The 19515-nt window shown below is 46.9% G+C and overlaps 1 protein-coding gene across 10 annotated transcripts in view; it reads left to right on the top strand.

Moving 5' to 3' along the window:
- kptn (kaptin (actin binding protein)) overlaps nucleotides 1-19515 on the top strand; it is a 75352-nt gene that overhangs the window by 23940 nt on the left and 31897 nt on the right. For 3 of the 10 annotated variants that reach the window (XR_012101128.1, XR_012101127.1, XR_012101126.1), the window contains exons 10-12: nucleotides 3479-3614; nucleotides 13607-13816; nucleotides 19121-19316. Coding sequence is in view for 5 of the 10 variants with exons in the window: in XM_073063860.1 (XP_072919961.1) it covers nucleotides 3479-3614; nucleotides 13607-13816; nucleotides 19116-19280 (511 nt within the window). In the remaining 5 variants the exon portion in view is untranslated. Of the gene's footprint in view, nucleotides 1-3478; nucleotides 3615-13606; nucleotides 13817-19115; nucleotides 19317-19515 lie in introns of all 10 variants that reach the window. The other 7 variants (XM_073063860.1, XM_073063859.1, XM_073063858.1 and 4 more) reach the window with 3 other exon arrangements.

Here is a 19515-nt window from a genome sequence, read left to right as displayed (position 1 = left end):
GTTACTCTGACCATAGACACTGTCTGACCTGCTGAGTTCCTCCGGCATTTTGTGTGTGTTACTCTGTCCATAGACACTGTCTGACCTGCTGAGTTCCTCCAGCATTTTGTGTGTGTTACTCTGTCCATAGACACTGTCTGACCTGCTGAGTTCCTCCAGCATTTTGTGTGTTACTCTGTCCACAGACACTGTCTGACCTGCTGAGTTCCTCCGGCATTTTGTGTGTGTTACTCTGTCCACAGACACTGTCTGACCTGCTGAGTTCCTCCGGCATTTTGTGTGTGTTACTCTGTCCATAGACACTGTCTGACCTGCTGAGTTCCTCCGGCATTTTGTGTGTGTTACTCTGTCCATAGACACTGTCTGACCTGCTGAGTTCCTTCGGCATTTTGTGTGTGTTACTCTGTCCATAGACACTGTCTGACCTGCTGAGTTCCTCCAGCATTTTGTGTGTGTTACTCTGTCCATAGACACTGTCTGACCTGCTGAGTTCCTCCAGCATTTTGTGTGTGTTACTCTGTCCATAGACACTGTCTGACCTGCTGAGTTCCTCCAGCATTTTGTGTGTTACTCTGACCATAGACACTGTCTGACCTGCTGAGTTCCTCCAGCATTTTGTGTGTGTTACTCTGTCCATAGACACTGTCTGACCTGCTGAGTTCCTCCAGCATTTTGTGTGTGTTACTCTGTCCAGAGACACTGTCTGACCTGCTGAGTACCTCCAGCATTTTGTGTGTGTTACTCTGACCATAGACACTGTCTGACCTGCTGAGTTCCTCCAGCATTTTGTGTGTGTTACTCTGTCCATAGACACTGTCTGACCTGCTGAGTTCCTCCAGCATTTTGTGTGTGTTACTCTGTCCATAGACACTGTCTGACCTGCTGAGTTCCTCCAGCATTTTGTGTGTGTTACTCTGTCCAGAGACACTGTCTGACCTGCTGAGTACCTCCAGCATTTTGTGTGTGTTACTCTGTCCATAGACACTGTCTGACCTGCTGAGTTCCTCCAGCATTTTGTGTGTGTTACTCTGTCCAGAGACACTGTCTGACCTGCTGAGTACCTCCAGCATTTTGTGTGTGTTACTCTGTCCATAGACAGTCTGACCTGCTGAGTTCCTCCAGCATTTTGTGTGTTACTCTGACCATAGACACTGTCTGACCTGCTGAGTTCCTCCAGCATTTTGTGTGTGTTACTCTGACCATAGACACTGTCTGACCTGCTGAGTTCCTCCGGCATTTTGTGTGTGTTACTCTGACCATAGACACTGTCTGACCTGCTGAGTTCCTCCAGCATTTTGTGTGTGTTACTCTGTCCGTAGACACTGTCTGACCTGCTGAGTTCCTCCGGCATTTTGTGTGTGTTACTCTGTCCGTAGACACTGTCTGACCTGCTGAGTTCCTCCGGCATTTTGTGTGTGTTACTCAGATTTCCAGCTTCTGCAGATCTTCTCTTGTTTGCAAACTTCCTTTGATGTTTTATTGTGTTCAGGGCGCCTCTAAATGCCCGTTGTTGTTGGTGCATGGATACTGGGTCAGCCATTCAGAGTCGGGTTTAGTATCACCGGCATATGTTGTGGAATCTGTTGTTATGCAGCAGCGGTACAGTGTAATGCTTAAAAATAAAAACCGTGAATTACAGGAAGGAATGTTCAAAGTAAATGTACACGTCACTGCATGCAACATTGAGGTTCTTTTTCCTGCAGCGCACTCAGTAAATAGTAACTTTACAATAATACTAATACAATAGTAACTTTAATAGGATCATTGAAAGATCAAGTACCGCATAGAAGACAACAAACTGTGCAAAAGCAAATACAAATAAATAAATTTTAAAAAGTTAAATATGTAGTGGAATTAGAGAGGAAATAAAGAAGTAGTGAAGTAGTCTCCATGGGTTCAATGTTCATTCAGAAATCAGATGGCAAAGGGGAGGAAGCTGTTCCTGAATCGTTGAGTGTGTGTCTTCAGGCTCCTGTACCCCCTCCCTGATGGCAGAGGGGAAGAAGCTGTTCCTGAATCATTGAGTGTGTGTCTTCAGGCTCCTGTACCTCCTACCTGATGGCAGAGGGAAGAAGCTGTTCCTGAGTCACTGAGTGTGTGTCTTCAGACTCCTGTACCTCCTACCTGATGGCAGAGGGGAGAAGCTGTTCCTGAGTCACTGAGTGTGTGTCTTCAGGCTCCTGTACCTCCTACCTGATGGCAGAGGGAAGAAGCTGTTCCTGAGTCACTGAATGTGTGCCTTCAGGCTCCTGTACCTCCTTCCTGATGGTAGCAATGAGAAGAGGGCATGTCCTGGATGACGGGAGTCCTTAATGATGGATGCTGCCTTTCTGAGGCATCGCTCCTTGAAGATGTCCTGGGTGCTGGGGAGGCTGATGGTGCTGACGGAGTTTACAACTCTCTGCAGCTTACTTTGTTCCTGTGCAGTTGTTTTCCCTCCTCATTTCCCCCCACCCATACCAGACAGTGATGCAGCAAGTTGGAATGCACTCCACAGTACATCTGTAGAAATTTGTGAGTGTCTAACTCCCTGCCCAACTGGCTGAATGTGATATTCTAATTCCTGGTGGTGTAGCCCTTCAGCCCATTAAGGCAATACTGGTCTTCAGTGTAGTCCCATTCCCCCCTCCTAATATCCTAATATTTACACATAACCTGTTCTCCACACATTCTCATCCCATGGATTTTACCCCTCACCTACGCATTAATTTACTGTGACCAATTAACCGACTAATGTACCTTTCTCCCCACACTCTGGCTAAAGAAATACCTCCTCATCTTTGTTCTAAAGGGATGTTCCTCTATACTGAGGCCGTGCCCTCTGGTCCTAGACTCCCCCACTGCAGGGAACATCAACTCTATCTCAGCCTTTTGATATTAGATGGGTGTCAGTGAGATTCCCTTCCCCCCTATTCGTCTAAACCTAGCGAGTACAGACACAGAATAATCAAACGCTCCTCAGAGGCTAGTTCTTTCATTCCTGGGATCATTTTCATAAACTCTTCTGGACTAATGCCATTAGATATGGGGCTCGAAACTGCTCACAATACTCCAAATGTGGGCTGGCCAACGAGCTGGAAGGTGATAGGTGGAAGAGGTAAAGTGATGAAGAAGGAGGAATCGGATTGGAGGGAGGAGTGGGCCATGGGCGAAGAGGAAGACAGAGGGAGAAGAAGGGAGGGGTTAGGAGCTAGAACGGGGAATGGAGAAGGAGGAGGGTGAGGGGAGAAACTGCCAGAAGTCGGAGAAATCGATGTTCATGACGTTGTTTTGGAGCTACCCGGATGGAACATGAGCTGTTGCTCCTCCAACTGCAGAATGGCCTTATTGTGGAGGAGACATGTCAGAATGAGAATGGAGAAGCTGAATTGAAATGGGCGGCCACGGCGACACCAGATATCACAGATGGGGGGCTTGTTGGTGCTGCAGTAACAGACTTGTCCCTCAGCGTTTGATTCGTTGCCCTTTCTGACCGCAGGGATGTGCTGAAGAATGGCCTCAGTGACCAGGCCATCCTGCCAGAGAGCGACCAGTATGACAGTGTCCTTTGTGCTATTGTGGCCGATGTGGACTTCGATGGAGTGAAGGAAATCCTTCTGGGGACCTATGGGCAGGTAATGAGCTCAGCTTTAGCTTCTGTATGTCACGTGCACATCAAAACATACAGTGAAATGTACTGAGGCTGTGCTGGGGGCAGCCCAGGTCACAGTACTATACTGGCTTGCACAGTGATTTACAGTCAGGTCGATGGGAGGAGGCAGTTTAAATGGTTCAGCATGGACTAGATGGGCTGAAGGGCCTGTCTCTGTGCTGTACTTTTCTATGACTCTGCTAGGCTAGAATTAAATTGAGGGATTGTAGAGTGGTGTGATTGAAGGACTGCAAGGGCCTATTCTGCACTGTATCTCAATAAATAACAATCAAAATAAACGAGTGTTGTCGCACTTCCAGCACCAATACAGCCTGCCAACAGCTCACTAACTCTAACCTTTGGAATGTGGGAGGAAACCAGAATACCCTGAGGAAACCCACATGGTCACAGGAGAATATCAAACTCCTTCAGACCTCGCTGGAATTGAACCCTGATCAGTGATCTTTGGCATGGTAAAGTGATGCTCCAACCACTAAGCTTCTGTGCAGCATTCCCCCCCCCCCACCCCGGCAACCCCCAACCCCTTCTACATGGTATCTCGAAGCTTCCTGAATTTGTGTGTCCCACCACAAGGGACCTTGCCTTCGAGTGCCTGATTCTAATCCACTGGGATTCCCTCCCTGCCTGTCCTGTTCTTTGGCTGTACACGTAGAAACATAGAAAAACTACAGCACAATACAGGCCCTTCGGCCCATAATGCTGTGCCGAACATGTACTTAACTTTAGAAATTACCTGGGGTTATTCATAGCCCTCTATTTTTCTAAGTTCCTTGTACTTATCCAGGAGTCTCTTAAAAGACCCTATCATATCTACCTCCACCACTGTTGTCGGCAGCCCATTCCACGCACTCACCACTCTCTGGGTAAAAAAACTTACCTCTGACATCTCCTCTGTACCTACTCCCCAGCACCTTAAAACTGTGCCCTCCCATTTCAGGCCTTGGGAAAAAGCCTCTGACTATCCACACGATCAGTGCCTCTCATCATCTTATACACCAAGGAGAAAAGGCCAAGTTCACTCAACCTATGTCATGCAAGGGCATGCTCCCCAATCCAGGCAACATCCTTGTCAATCTCCTCTGCACCATTTCTATGGCTTCCACATCCTTCCTGTAGTGAGGCAACCAGAACTGAGCACAGTACTCCAAGTGGGATCTGACCAGGGTCCTATACAGCTGCAACATTACCTCTCAGCTGCTAAACTCAATCCCATGGTTGATGAAGGCCAATGCACCATATACCTTCTTAACCACAGAGTCAACCTGCATAGCAGCTTTGAGTGTCCTATGGACTCGGACCCCAAGATCCCTCTGATCCTCCACACTGCCAAGAGTCTTACCATTAATACTGTATTCTGCCATCATATTTGAGCTATCAAAATGAACCACCTCACACTTATCTAGGTTGAACTTCATCTGCCACTTTTCAGCCCAGTTTTGCATCCTATCGATGTCAGCCCTCTGACAGCCCTCCACACTATCCACAACACCCCCAACCTTTGTGTCATCAGCAAATTTATTAACCCATCCCTTCACTTCCTCATCCAGGTCATTTATAAAAAATTACAAAGGGAAGGGGGTCTCTGAACAGATCCTTGAGGCACACCACTGATCACCGACCACCATGCAGAATATGGTCATCTACAATCACTGTTTGCTTTCTGTGGGCAAGCCAGTTCTGGATCCACAAAGCAATGTCCCCTTGGATCCCATGCTTCCTTACTTTCTCAATAAGTCTCGCTTGGGGTACCTTATCAAATGCCTTGCTGAAATCCATATACACCACATCTACTGCTCTACCTTCATCAATGTATATGTACCATGAAATCCAGGGAATATCTTCCCCCTCAATGGAACATGAAAGTGTCATCATGAGGGCCGGCGTGATAGCCTAGTGGTTAGCATGACACTATAACAACAGGTCCAATTATTGCTGTGACAATGTGGGTTTCCTCAGGGCGCTCCAGTTTCCTAACTTGTGGGCGTGCTGCGGAAGCATAGTGAGACTTGTGGGTTGCCTCCTGCAAATCCTCGAACTGTGTGGGTCAAATGAGGCATTTCACGGTACGTTTCGATGTAGCGGCCCTCCGTTGGGGTTGACCATGAATATTGCATTCTAGATGTCCATGTGATACACAAGCGAGGGCAGTATGATATACAGAGCAAGCTGTTGGCCATGTAGCAGGCTGCCCTCTCTCTTTGCATTTGATGACCCCAGAGGAAAGGCAGAGACAGATACAGTTTAGTACCAGCGGCGTTGCAGGAGTTACCAATCAGCATTAAGCTCAACGTGGGACTGCCCTACGATCTCCAGCTCTGGATTTTGCAAATGCGTGAATGGCACAGTAGCACAGTGGTTAGTACAGGCGACGCAGGTTCAATTCCCGTCGCTGCCTGTAAGGAGCTTGTACGCCTTCCCCATGTCTGCGTGGGTTTCCTCCGAGTGCTCTGGTTTCCTCCCACAGTCCAAAGACATACCGGTTAATTGGTCATTGTAAATTGTCCAGTAATTAGGCTAGGATTAAATTGAGGGTTGCTGGGTGGCGTGGCTCGAAAGGCTGGAAGGCCTACTCCATGCTTTATCTTGATAAATAAATAAATTTTTCCTTGGGGGTTTATTCCTGAATTCTTTCTCATGAGTGGGCATCGCCGCACGGCAGCAGAGGTTTGAGATTAGAGTCTTGATGGACATGTGACAAATAAAGCAAATCTCTTTTATTCTATCTCAAAGACGTACAGTGATTAGTCACAGGCTGTAATCTGGCTGTGTAGGCTCATTGGGCTGGAAAGGCCTGTTACTGCGCTAAATAAAATTTATTAAAATAAATTAGCAGGGCAGAGGAGCTTTCCTGTATCCTGCAGAGAGTTATTCTCCTTTAGACCATAAGATATAGGAGCAGAATTAGGCCATTTGGCCCATTGAGTCTTCTCCGCCATTCCATCATGGCTGACCCACTTCCCTCTCAGCCCCAGTCTCCTGCCTTCTCCTCATTTCCCTTCATGCCCTGACCAATCAAGAATCTATCAACCTCAGCCTTAAATATGCCCAATGACTTGGCCTCTACGGCCATCTGTGGCAACAAATTCCACAGCTTCACCACCCTCTCGCTAAAGAAATTCCTTCTGATGTTCCTCTATTCTGAGGCTGTGGTCTTAGACTCCCCCACTAAAGAAAACGCCTCTCCGTATCAACTCCTTTCACCGTTCGATAGGTTGCCCCTTATTCTAGTGACAGTACAGAACCGTCATTTCTTTGATTCGATTATCCTGTTGATGCTTCATTGCTGTTTGTGGGATCTTGCTGTGTGCAAATGGGCTGCTGAGTTTCCCAGTGGTCGCATGAGGAGATGGTTAAGAATTAAAGCTGTTTCTGGAGCATAGTTTGTTCTGAAGGGGAGGGATATTGCGCTATAGAGAAAAAAACCATGCTCAGAGGCCACTTTATTAGGTACAGGAGGGCTGCAAAGTGTATTTCTGCATGTTTGCGGTCTTCTGCTGCTATAGCACACCTGCTTCATGGTTTGACGTGTTCTGCACACCACTGTTGTAACACGTGGTTTTTTGAGTTACTGTCACCTTCCTGTCAGCTTGAAACAGTCTGGCCATTCTCCTCTGATGTTCAAAGTTTACAAAAAAGTTCAAAATAAATTTATTATCAAGTTACATATATGAGCCATATACAATCCTGAGATTCATTTTCTTGTGGACAAACTCAACAAATCTATAGAATGATAGACTCAGTGAAAGACTGCTGTGGGTGGTGGGCAACTAGTGTACAGAAGACAGCAAACTCTGCCAATGTAAAAAGAAAGAAATGATGACAACAAAAAAATAAGCAATAGTTATTGAGAACATGAGATGAAGAGTCCTTGAAAGTGAGACAGTTGGTTATGGGAACATTTCAATGATGGGGCGAGTGAAATTAACCCCTTCGATTCAAGAGCTTGATGGTTCCTGAACCTGGTGGTGTAGGGCCTGAGGCTGCTGTTCCACCTTCCTGCTGCTGGTAGCAGTGAGGAGAGAGCAGGTCGTGGGTGGTGGGGGTCCCTGATGATGGATGCTGCTTTCCAGCGACACTGCTCTGTTTAGATGTGCACAACATAGCCATGATGGACTGGGCTGTATCCAGAGCTATTTGTGGGATTTTCCTTTCAAGGGCATTGGTGTTTCCATACCAGGTGGTGATGCAGCCACTCAATACACTTTTCACTACATATCTATAGAAGTTTGTCGAAGTTTTAGATGTCATGTTGAATCTTCACATACTTCTAAGAAACTATAGGCACTGCCGTGCTTTCTTCGTGATTGCATTTGCGTGCTGGGTCCAGGGCAGGTCTTCAGAAGTGATAACACCGAGGAATTTCAAGTTGCTGACCCTCTCCACCTCTGATCCCCCAATGTTACTGATATGTCTCATTAAGAAGGAGTTTTCGCCCACAGAATTGCCATTCACTGGATTCTTTGTGTTTTCGCACCATTCTCTGTAAACTCTAGAGACTGTTGTGTGTGAAAATTCCAGATCAGCAGTTTCTGAAAAGTTCAAAGTAAATTTATTATCAAAGTACATAAGTATGTATGTTACCATATACAACCCTGTGATTAACTTTTTTGTGGACTCAATAAATGTATAGAATAATAACAATAATGGAATCAGTGAAGGACTACCTAACTAGAATGCTCAACCAGAGTGCACAAACAACAGACTGTGCAAATACAGAAATAAGTATATGAATTATAAATAAATAAATAAATAATAACTGTCAAGAACATGGGATGAAGAGTCTTTGAAAGTGAGTTCATTGGCCATGGGAACGTTTCAATGATGGGGCAGGTGAAGTTATCCTCTTTGGTTCAAGAGCCTGATAGTTGATTGTTGGTACTTAAACCACCCTGTCTGGCACCAGCAATCATTCCATAGTCAATTACTGAGATCACAGTTCTCCCCATTCTGATGTTTGGTCTGAACAACAACTGAACCTCTTGACTGTGTCTGCATGCTTTTATACATCGATTTGCTGCCACATGATTGGCTGATCAGATATTTGCATTAACAAACAGATGTACAGGAGTACCTAATAAAGTAGAGGTTAAATCTAATTGCTGTCTTATTAATTCATTTATTTCCTTTCATTTGTATTTCATTGTCAAATTCCGTTCAATAACACTCTTGCAGAGTAAAATTGGGAAACAGACTTCAGTCACACAGCCATAGAAAAATACAGAATAGAAACAGGCCCATTGGCCCATCTAGTCCATGCCGAAACCACTTAAGTTGCCCACTCTCATCGACCTGATCTGGCACCACAGCCTTCAATACCACTACCATCCAAACTTTTCCTAAGTATTGAAATCAAATTCGCATGCACCACTTGTTCTGGAAGCTCATTCCACACTCTCAGGATCCCTCTGAGTGAAGAAGTTACTCATCATGTTCCTCTTAAACTGTTCACCTTTCACCCTTAACCCATGACCTGTAGTTGTAGTCCCATCTAACCTCAGTGGAAGAAGTCTGCTTGTATTTACCCGATCTATATCCCTCATAATTTTGTGTAACCTCCTTCAAATCTCTCTCAATCTTCTACATTCTAAGTAATAAGTTCCTAACCTATTCAATCTTTCCTTGTAACTCAGGTCGTCCAGCCCCAGCAACTTCCTTGTAATTTTTTTCTGTAATCTCTCAGCCTTATTTACATCCTTCCAGTAGGTAGGTGGCCAAAACTGCAGCCAATGCTCCAAATTAGGCCTCACCAATGTCTTATACAACCTCAACATAACATCCCATCTCCTGTACTCAATACATTGCTTCACTCCATTCTGAGAGTGGTAGCATCAGAATATCAAAATGACAAGTCCAGGTTCCAGCTCCCAGGACTCTACAGCTCACGCACTCTATTTTCTTTATTTGCAGAGTTTGCCTTATTTTGCACATTGGTTGTTTATCAGTCTTTGCTAATGTATCATCATCATCATTCTGTGCCGTGTCGTGTGACATGGGCGACCGTGGGCTCATGACCATGATTGTTCTTGGCAAATTTTTCTACAGAAGTGGCTTGCCATTGCCTTCTTCTGGGCAGTGTCTTTACAAGACAGGTGACCCCAGCCCTTATCAATACCCTTCAGAGATTGTCTGCCTGGTGTCAGTGGTTGCATAACCAGGAGTAATGAACCAGCTGTTCATACGACCATCCACCACCTGCTCCCATGGCTGCATGTGACCCTGATCGGGGGAGGGGGGTGGTGGCTGAGTAAATGCTACACCTTGCCCAAGGGTGACCTGCAGGCTAGCGGAGGGAAGGAGGGCCGTACACCTCTTTTGGTAGATACACATCTCCAACTGACACTCTGTACTTTTTCATAAATTCTATTATTTCTATATTTTCCTGTAAATGCCTGCAAGAAAATGAATCTCAAGGTAGTTAATGATGATATATATGTACTTTGATAATAAGCTTTAAATTTACTTTGATTTTGACATAAGGTTCCTGAACCAGTGTGGATAACTTCACTCACCATAATGAGCCTCAGGTCCCACACCACCAGGTTCAGGAACAGTTATTACCCCACAACCATCAGGCTCCTGAACCGGTGTGGATAACTTCACTCACCACAATGAGCCTCAGGTCCCACACCACCAGGTTCAGGAACAGTTATTACCCCACAACCATCAGGCTCCTGAACCGGTGTGGATAACTTCACTCACCACAATGAGCCTCAGGTCCCACACCACCAGGTTCAGGAACAGTTATTACCCCACAACCATCAGGCTCCTGAACCGGTGTGGATAACTTCACTCACCACAATGAGCCTCAGGTCCCACACCACCAGGTTCAGGAACAGTTATTACTCCATAACCATCAGGCTCCTGAACCAGTGTGGATAACTTCACTCACCACAATGAGCCTCAGGTCCCACACCACCAGGTTCAGGAACAGTTATTACCTCACAACCATCAGGCTCCTGAACCAGTGTGGGTAACTTCACTCACCACAATGAGCCTCAGGTCCCACACCACCAGGTTCAGGAACAGTTATTACCCCACAACCATCAGGCTCCTGAACCGGTGTGGATAACTTCACTCACCACAATGAGCCTCAGGTCCCACACCACCAGGTTCAGGAACAGTTATTACTCCATAACCATCAGGCTCCTGAACCAGTGTGGATAACTTCACTCACCACAATGAGCCTCAGGTCCCACACCACCAGGTTCAGGAACAGTTATTACTCCACAACCATCAATCTACTGAACCAGTGTGGATAACTTCACTCACCACAACATTGAACTGATTCCACAAACTACAGACTCACTTTCAAGGACTCTACAACTCGTGTTCTCAGCATTATTTTTAATTTGCACAGTTTGTCTTCTTTTGCACATTGGTAATTTATCAGACTTTGCTTATGTATAGTTTTTCATAAATTCTTTATTTTCCTGTGAAATCCAAATTCAAAGTAAGCCTGAAGGATGTGTGTAAAGATAGGAGCAAACCTTGTTAGAAGTTCAAAGTAAATGTTATTTTCAGAGTACCTATATGTCACCACATACGACACTGAGATTCATTTTCCTGCGGGCATACTCAGCAAATCTATAGAGTCGTAACTATAACAGGATCAATGAAAGCTCAACCAGAAGACAAAACTGTGCAAATACAAATATTGCTCGGATTGGAAAAGGGAAACTTTCCACTGAATGTCTCTGCTTAGTAAACTTTGGAGACCATCGAATGGTGAAAGGCCTTCATAGAATGGATGTGGAGGGGATGTTTCCTATAGTGGGGGAGTCTAGGACCAGAGGACACAGATAGAGTGGATGTGGAGAGGATGTTTCCTATAGTGGGGGAGTCTAGGACCAGAGGGCACAGATAGAGTGGATGTGGAGAGGATGTTTCCTATAGTGGGGGAGTCTAGGACCAGAGGACACAGATAGAGTGGATGTGGAGAGGATGTTTCCTATAGTGGGGGAGTCTAGGACCAGAGGGCACAGATAGAGTGGATGTGGAGAGGATGTTTCCTATGGTGGGGGAGTCTAGGATCAGAGGACACAGATAGAGTGGATGTGGAGAGGATGTTTCCTATAGTGGGGAGAGTCTAGGACCAGAGGACACAGATAGAGTGGATGTGGAGAGGATGTTTCCTATGGTGGGGAGAGTCTAGGACCAGAGGACACAGATAGAGTGGATGTGGAGAGGGTGTTTCCTATAGTGGGGGAGTCTAGGACCAGAGGACACAGATAGAGTGGATGTGGAGAGGGTGTTTCCTATAGTGGGGGAGTCTAGGACCAGAGGACACAGATAGAGTGGATGTGGAGAGGGTGTTTCCTATAGTGGGGGAGTCTAGGACCAGAAGACACAGATAGAGTGGATGTGGAGAGGATGTTTCCTATAGTGGGGGAGTCTAGGACCAGAGGACACAGATAGAGTGGATGTGGAGAGGAGGTTTCCTATAGTGGGGGAGTCTCAGACCAGAGGACACAGATAGGGTGGATGTGGAGAGGATGTTTCCTATAGTGGGGTAGTCTAGGACCAGAGGACACAGAGTGGATGTGGAGAGGATGTTTCCTATAGTGGGGGAGTCTAGGACCAGAGGACACAGATAGAGTGGATGTGGAGAGGATGTTTCCTATAGTGGGGGAGTCTAGGACCAGAGGACACAGATAGAGTGGATGTGGAGAGGAGGTTTCCTATAGTGGGGGAGTCTCAGACCAGAGGACACAGATAGGGTGGATGTGGAGAGGATGTTTCCTATAGTGGGGTAGTCTAGGACCAGAGGACACAGAGTGGATGTGGAGAGGATGTTTCCTATAGTGGGGGAGTCTAGGACCAGAGGGCACAGATAGAGTGGATGTGGAGAGGATGTTTCCTGTAGTGGGGGGAGTCTAGGATCAGAGGACACAGATAGAGTGGATGTGGAGAGGATGTTTCCTGTAGTGGGGGAGTCTAGGACCAGAGGACACAGACAGAGTGGATGTGGAGAGGATGTTTCCTATAGTGGGGGAGTCTAGGACCAGAGGACACAGAGTGGATGTGGAGAGGATGTTTCCTATAGTGGGGGAGTCTAGGATCAGAGGACACAGATAGAGTGGATGTGGAGAGGATGTTTCCTGTAGTGGGGGAGTCTAGGACCAGAGGACACAGACAGAGTGGATGTGGAGAGGATGTTTCCTATAGTGGGGGAGTCTAGGACCAGAGGACACAGATAGAGTGGATGTGGAGAGGATGTTTCCTATAGTGGGGGAGTCTAGGACCAGAGGGCACAGATAGAGTGGATGTGGAGAGGATGTTTCCTATAGTGGGGAGAGTCTAGGACCAGAGGGCACAGATAGAGTGGATGTGGAGAGGATGTTTCCTATAGTGGGGGAGTCTAGGACCAGAGGACACAGATAGAGTGGATGTGGAGAGGATGTTTCCTATGGTGGGGGAGTCTAGGACCAGAGGACACAGATAGAGTGGATGTGGAGAGAATGTTTCCTGTGGTGGAGAGTCCTGACGACACTGCCTCAGAATAGAGGGATGTCCATTTAGAGGAGGAATTTCTTTAGCCAAAGAATTCTTTGCCACAGGTGGCTGTGGAGGCCAAGTCATTGAGTATATTTAAGGAAGAGGTTGACAGATTCTTGATTAGCCAGGGCATGAAGGGACATGGGGAAGAAGGTAGGAGATTGAGGCTGAGGGAAAGTGGATCAGACATGATGAAATGGCGGAGCAGACTCGATACGCCAAATAGCCTAATTCTGCTCCGATATCTTATGGTCCTGTGGAAAGTTTGACTTGCAGCCAAAAGTCCTATAATGGGATTACATGGAGTACATCACGTTCCAGTGGCTGTGAGAGCTGCTCAGTCTCTGGTGAGAGGGAAATAGAGAGGTAAAGATTGGCGACAAGAGATTGTGAGATAACCACTTCGGAGCCTTAACTGTGGATGACTTCCCTGAACTCTCTCTCTCTCTCTCTCTCTAGGAGCTGCTGTGTTACAAGTCTTGTGTTGGGGGTATCCCCGATCCTGAGGCGGTGGAGTCAGGCCTGGTTTCCCAGCTCCGAGGAGAGTTCCGGCTGCTGTGGAGAAGAAGCTTCCTGAACCCCTTGCTATCCATGGTCTACGTTGACCTGACCTGTGACGGGGTCTGTGAACTTGCAGTTGAGTCTCTGAAGGGGTTGCACATCCTGCAGGTAATCCATGAGGATTCTTCTGCCTTTTGAGGTTGTTTAGATAGTGACCAGCTACGTTTATAGTCCACCTTGTTATTTCAGAATCAGTTTTAATATCACCGGCAATACACACAAAATGCTAGAGGAATTCAGCAGGCCAGGCAGCATCTATGGAAAATGTACAGTCCTTAATGATGAATGCGGCCTTTTTGAGGCATCGCTCTTTCAAGATGTCCTGGATGCTGGGGAGGCTAGTGCCCTTGATAGAGCTGATTAGGTTTACAATTCTCTGCAGCTTATTTCGTTCCTGTGCAGTAGCTCCCCCCCCCCCCCCCACCACCTACCCTCATACCAGATGGTGATGCAGTAAGTTAGAATACTCTCCACAGTACATCTGTAGAAATGTGCGAGTGTTTTTGGTGACAATACCAAATCTCCTCAGACTCCTAATGAAATATAGCTGCTGTCTTGCCACCATCGATATGTTGCGGCAGATAGATCTTCAGAGATGTTGATACCCAGGAACTTGAAATTGCTCACTCTTTACACTCTGATCCATCTATGAGGACTGGTGTGTGTTCCCATGTCTCACCCTTTCTGATGTCCACAATTGGTTCTTTAGAGTTACTGACTTTGAGTGCAAGGTTGTTGCTGCCACACCACCCAACTAGCTGATTCCTGTACGCCCTCTCGTCACCATCTGAGATTTTGCCAACAACAGTTGTATCATCAGCAAATTTATAGAACGCCCAGGAACAGGCCCTTTGGCCCACTAGCTAGTTAAACTAGTAAATGAAATTCAGGAGCACTAGCCTCGGTAATGTCAACCATTGTCATTTCGACCATAACTGCTGGTACAGTACAGAGTAAAAACGAGACAATGTTTTTCAGGACCATGGTGTTACATGAAACAGTACAGGAGTGATGCCTCACTAAGGCAGCATCCATCATTAAGGACCTCCATCACATAGAATATGCCTTGTTCTCATTGTTACCATCAGGGAGGAGGTACAGGATCCTGAAGGCACACACACTCAATGATTCAGGAACAGCTTCCTCCCCTTCGGCAGCCAATTTCTGAATGGATATTGAACTCATGAGCACTACCTCACTAATTTTTGTATTTTTGCACTATTTATTTAACTTAACTTTTTAAATATATATACTTACTGTGATTTACAGCTTTTATTATTAGGTACTGCTGCCACAGAACAAATTTCACCACATGTGCCGGTGATATTAAACCTGATCTGAACTAAACTGGTCCCTTCTACCTGCACGATGTTATCATATCTCCACATCCCCTGCATATTCATTTGCCTGTCTAAACACCTCTGTAGTTTCTGCTTCCACTGCCAACCCTAGCAATGTATTCCAGGCTCTGCTACTCTGTGTAAAAACAAAGCTTCCTCCACACATCTTTGAAACCTAGTTTGTGCTGACCCATTTAAACTGCCTAGTCCCATTGACCTGCCCACGGACCTTGGCCATCCGTGTGCCTGTCCCTTGGACTCCAGCCATCTTTAAAGGCATGGTGTTGGTCATCTTGACCCCGGGAGAAAGATCCTGGCTGTCTACCCTATCTATACCTTTTATAATTTTATGAACTTCTATCAAATCATCTCACTCCAGAGAATACACCCCACTTTATCAAGCCCTTTAAACCAGGCAGCATCCTAGTGAACCTCTTCTGCACCTTCTACATCCTTCCTGTAATGGGGCGACCAGCACTGAATGTGATACTGCAGAGTTTTACAAAGTTGTGATGTAACTTCCTGACTCCGGCTCTCTCGTACTGAATGCCTCGACGAATAAAAGCAAGCATGTTCTGCGCCACCTTTTCCATCATGGCAGCCTGTGAAACCCCTTTGAAACCATGGACTCATCTTTCCCAAGTGTGGCAGTAGGAGCTAGAGGAGATCCTGTTTGGGATACTGGTTTTCTCCCTCAGTAAGCTTAAGACTGCACACCCAGCCCAACTTATACTTTGTCCTATTCACCCTCTGCATGCTGACCACACTGGCCCAGTCTCTCCTTATAACTCAGTCCAGTGCCTGAATCTTTTAGTCATAGACTCGTAGAAAAGTACAGCACGGAAACCGGTCCTTTGGCCCATCAAGTCCATGCTGAAAGCATTTAAACTGCCTACTCCCATCGACCTGCACCGGGATCATAGCCCTCTTATCCACGTACTTGTCCAAACTTCTCCCTAGTCCCGTCAACCCCCACCAGGACCATAGCCGTTCATAGCCCTCTTATCCACGTACTTGTCCAAACTTCTCCCTAGTCCCGTCAACCCCCACCAGGACCATAGCCGTTCATAGCCCTCTTATCCATGAACTTATCCAAACCTCTCCCTAGTCCCATCGACCCACACCTGGACCATAGCCTTCCATACCCCTTTCACCCATGTCCTTATCCAAACCTCTCCCTAATCCCATCGACCCACACCTGGACCATAGCCTTCCATACCCCTTTCACCCATGTCCTTATCCAAACCTCTCCCTAATCCCATCGACCCACACCTGGACCATAGCCTTCCATACCCCTTTCACCCATGTCCTTATCCAAACCTCTCCCTAATCCCATCGACCCACACCTGGACCATAGCCTTCCATACCCCTTTCACCCATGTCCTTATCCAAACCTCTCCCTAGTCCCATCGACCCACACCTGGACCATAGCCTTCCATACCCCTTTCACCCATGTCCTTATCCAAACCTCTCCCTAATCCCATCGACCCACACCTGGACCATAGCCTTCCATACCCCTTTCACCCATGTCCTTATCCAAACCTCTCCCTAATCCCATCGACCCACACCTGGACCATAGCCTTCCATACCCCTTTCACCCATGTCCTTATCCAAACCTCTCCCTAATCCCATCGACCCACACCTGGACCATAGCCTTCCATACCCCTTTCACCCATGTCCTTATCCAAACCTCTCCCTAGTCCCATCGACCCACACCTGGACCATAGCCTTCTGTACCCCTCCTATCCTGTACACATCCAACCTTCTCTTAAACATTGAAGTTGAGTTTGCATGCATCACCTGTGCTGGCAGCTCGTTCCACACTCTCACCACCCTCTGAGTGAAGATGTTTCTCCATACGTTCCCCTTAAACTTTTCACCTTTCACCCTTAACCCATGACCTCTGGTTGTAGTCCCACCCAACCTCAAAAGCCTGCTTGCATTTACCCTATCTATACCCCTTGTAATTCTGTATAGCTCTATCAAATCTCCTCTCAATCTTTCCTTATAGCTCAGGTTCACCAGACTCGGCAACATCCTTACAAATTTTCTCTGTACTCTTTCAAACTTGTTTATGTCTTTCCTGTAGGTAGGTGACCAAAACTGCACACAATGTTCCATATTAGGTCTCACGATGTCTTGTACAATTTCAACATAACATCCCCTCTCTCAGTACTTTGATTTATAAGGCCAATGTGCCAAAAGCTCTCTTTATGAGCCTATCTACCAGTGCTTATACGGGAGAGTAGGTTTAGGACACAGCTAATTAAAGGGTGGAAGGGCATGCTGTTTCCCAGAGTTGCAGTGAGCTGCACTGAAAGAAGCTGACCCCTGCAACCCTTCAAGGCCATTTTGACCGTCAGCTTCTGATTTGTTCTAAGTGTACGTTCATAGAACACAGAACGGTACAGTACAAGAACAGGCCATTCAGCCCACAATGTTGTGCTGAACCAGCTAAAAAGCAAATCAAAAACACCCAAACACTAATCCCTCCTCCCTATACCATGTCCATATCCCTCCATCTTCCTCACATCCATGTGTCTATCCAAACGTCTCTTAAAAGCCTCTAATGTATTTGCCTCTACCACCGTACCAGGCAGCACATTCCAGGCATCCACCACTCTCTGAGTAAAAAACTTACCCCTCACGTCCCCCTTGAACCTACCCCCTCTCACCCTCAATGCATGCCCTCTGGTATTAGACATTTCACCCTGGGAAACAGATACTCACTGTCCACTCTATCGATGCCTCTCATAATCTTGTAAACCTCCATCAGATCTCCCCTCAGCCTCCGACACTCCAGAGAAAACAACCCAGATTATCCGGCCTCTGGTGATAGCGCAGGCCCTCTAAACCAGACAGTATCCTGATAAACCTCTCCAAAGCCTCTGCTACAATACATAATAGAGATATCAAACTGTAAACTACAGTAACATACTGTGTGTGTGTGTGTGTGTGTGTATTAAATCAGTAGTGCAGAAAAGGAAATAAAAGTAGTGATGTAGTGTTCATGGGCTCAGTGTACATTCAGAAATCTGACAGCAGAGGGGAAGAAGCTGTTCCTGAATCATAGAGTGTGTGCCTTCAGGCTCCTGTATCTCCTCCCTGATGGTAACACTGAGAAGAGGGCACGTCCTGGGTGGTGAGATCCTTAATGATGGATGCTGCCATTTTGAATCATAGCTCCTTGGGTGCTACAGAGGCTAGTGCCCATGATGGAGCTGGCTAATTTTACAACTCACTGTAGGCTGTATCGATCCTGTGCAGTAGCTCACCCCTCCCTTCCCTCCCCCCAAAATACCAGACAATGATATAGTTAGTTAGAATGCTCTCCACGGTACAGCTTGTTGAACTACTTTCTCCCAGTATTTTAAAATGAGAACATAACGCAGAACAGGCCATTTGGCCCAAGTTGTTGTGCAGGCCCTTCCACCTACTCTTGAGATCAGCCCTGCTGGTAACTTCAGCTGATCATCCTGCATTTACACTTCCTGTTGACTTCCCTTGCTGTCTTGATCGCCTCTTTTTGACATTTTGACGACTTCTTCCCTACCCTCTTCATTGCTTGTTTGTTTATTTGAGATACGGTGTGGAATAGGCCCTTCTGGCCCTTTGAGCTACGCTGCCCAGCAAACCCCGATTTAACCCTAGCCTAATCACAGGATAATTTACAATGAACAATTAACCTACCAGCCAGTGCATCTTTGGACCGTGGGAGGTAGCCACCCCCACCCCCCAGTCACGGGAAGAACGTACAAATTCCTTACAGACAGTGGCAGGAATTGAACCCTCATCACCTGTACTGTAAAGCGTGTGCTGACCACTTGCTATTGTTGTTAGAGGGCAGAGAGTTATTTGTTGGCGACGTGCTTTGATCAAGCATGGCTGTGACATGCAGGAACTCAGCCAGCAGCTATGGAGGGTCTTGGCCCGAAACCTCGACTACTCACTTCCCTCCGTAGCTTCTGCCTGACCTGCTGAGTTTCCGCAGCGTTCCGCGCTTCTCGCTGCTCCGGCATCTGCGGGCTCTCTCATGTAAGGCTGCTTCTTCCCTCGTTGTTGCACAGCACAGCTTAACCAAGACAGCAGGCCTGGTGTTGGAGAGGCTTCGTTCCAGAGCGCCGGTGCTAGAAACCCAGGCAGCAGAAGAGGACGTGGTGCCTGAGGACAACGGGCAGCTGACAGAGGCTCCAGGGAATGTCCTGGAGGAGGACCGAGGGGCAGGGAGCTGAACACAGCAGGTGAAGTCAACCCACCAAGCTTCCTAGGTAATTGATTTACCAACTCTATTTCCCCCCCCCCCCCCCCCCCAATCGCCACAAGACCCTCCCCTTCTCAAGGTAGTCCATCTTTGCCCCATACAGCGGCTTATGCTTGGTTACTCTCCCTGGAAAGATCTCACACAAGTTTGAGGGACACGTCTACCAATCAGCGTGGAAGGAGGTCTTTGTTTTGTGGGTGGTGTCA

Source organism: Hemitrygon akajei, chromosome 12 (genome assembly GCF_048418815.1).
Source record: "Hemitrygon akajei chromosome 12, sHemAka1.3, whole genome shotgun sequence".
NCBI classification, from domain to species: domain Eukaryota; kingdom Metazoa; phylum Chordata; class Chondrichthyes; order Myliobatiformes; family Dasyatidae; genus Hemitrygon; species Hemitrygon akajei.
Note: the sequence above shows the minus strand (reverse complement) of the source record. Positions and strands in the feature narration are given on the sequence as shown.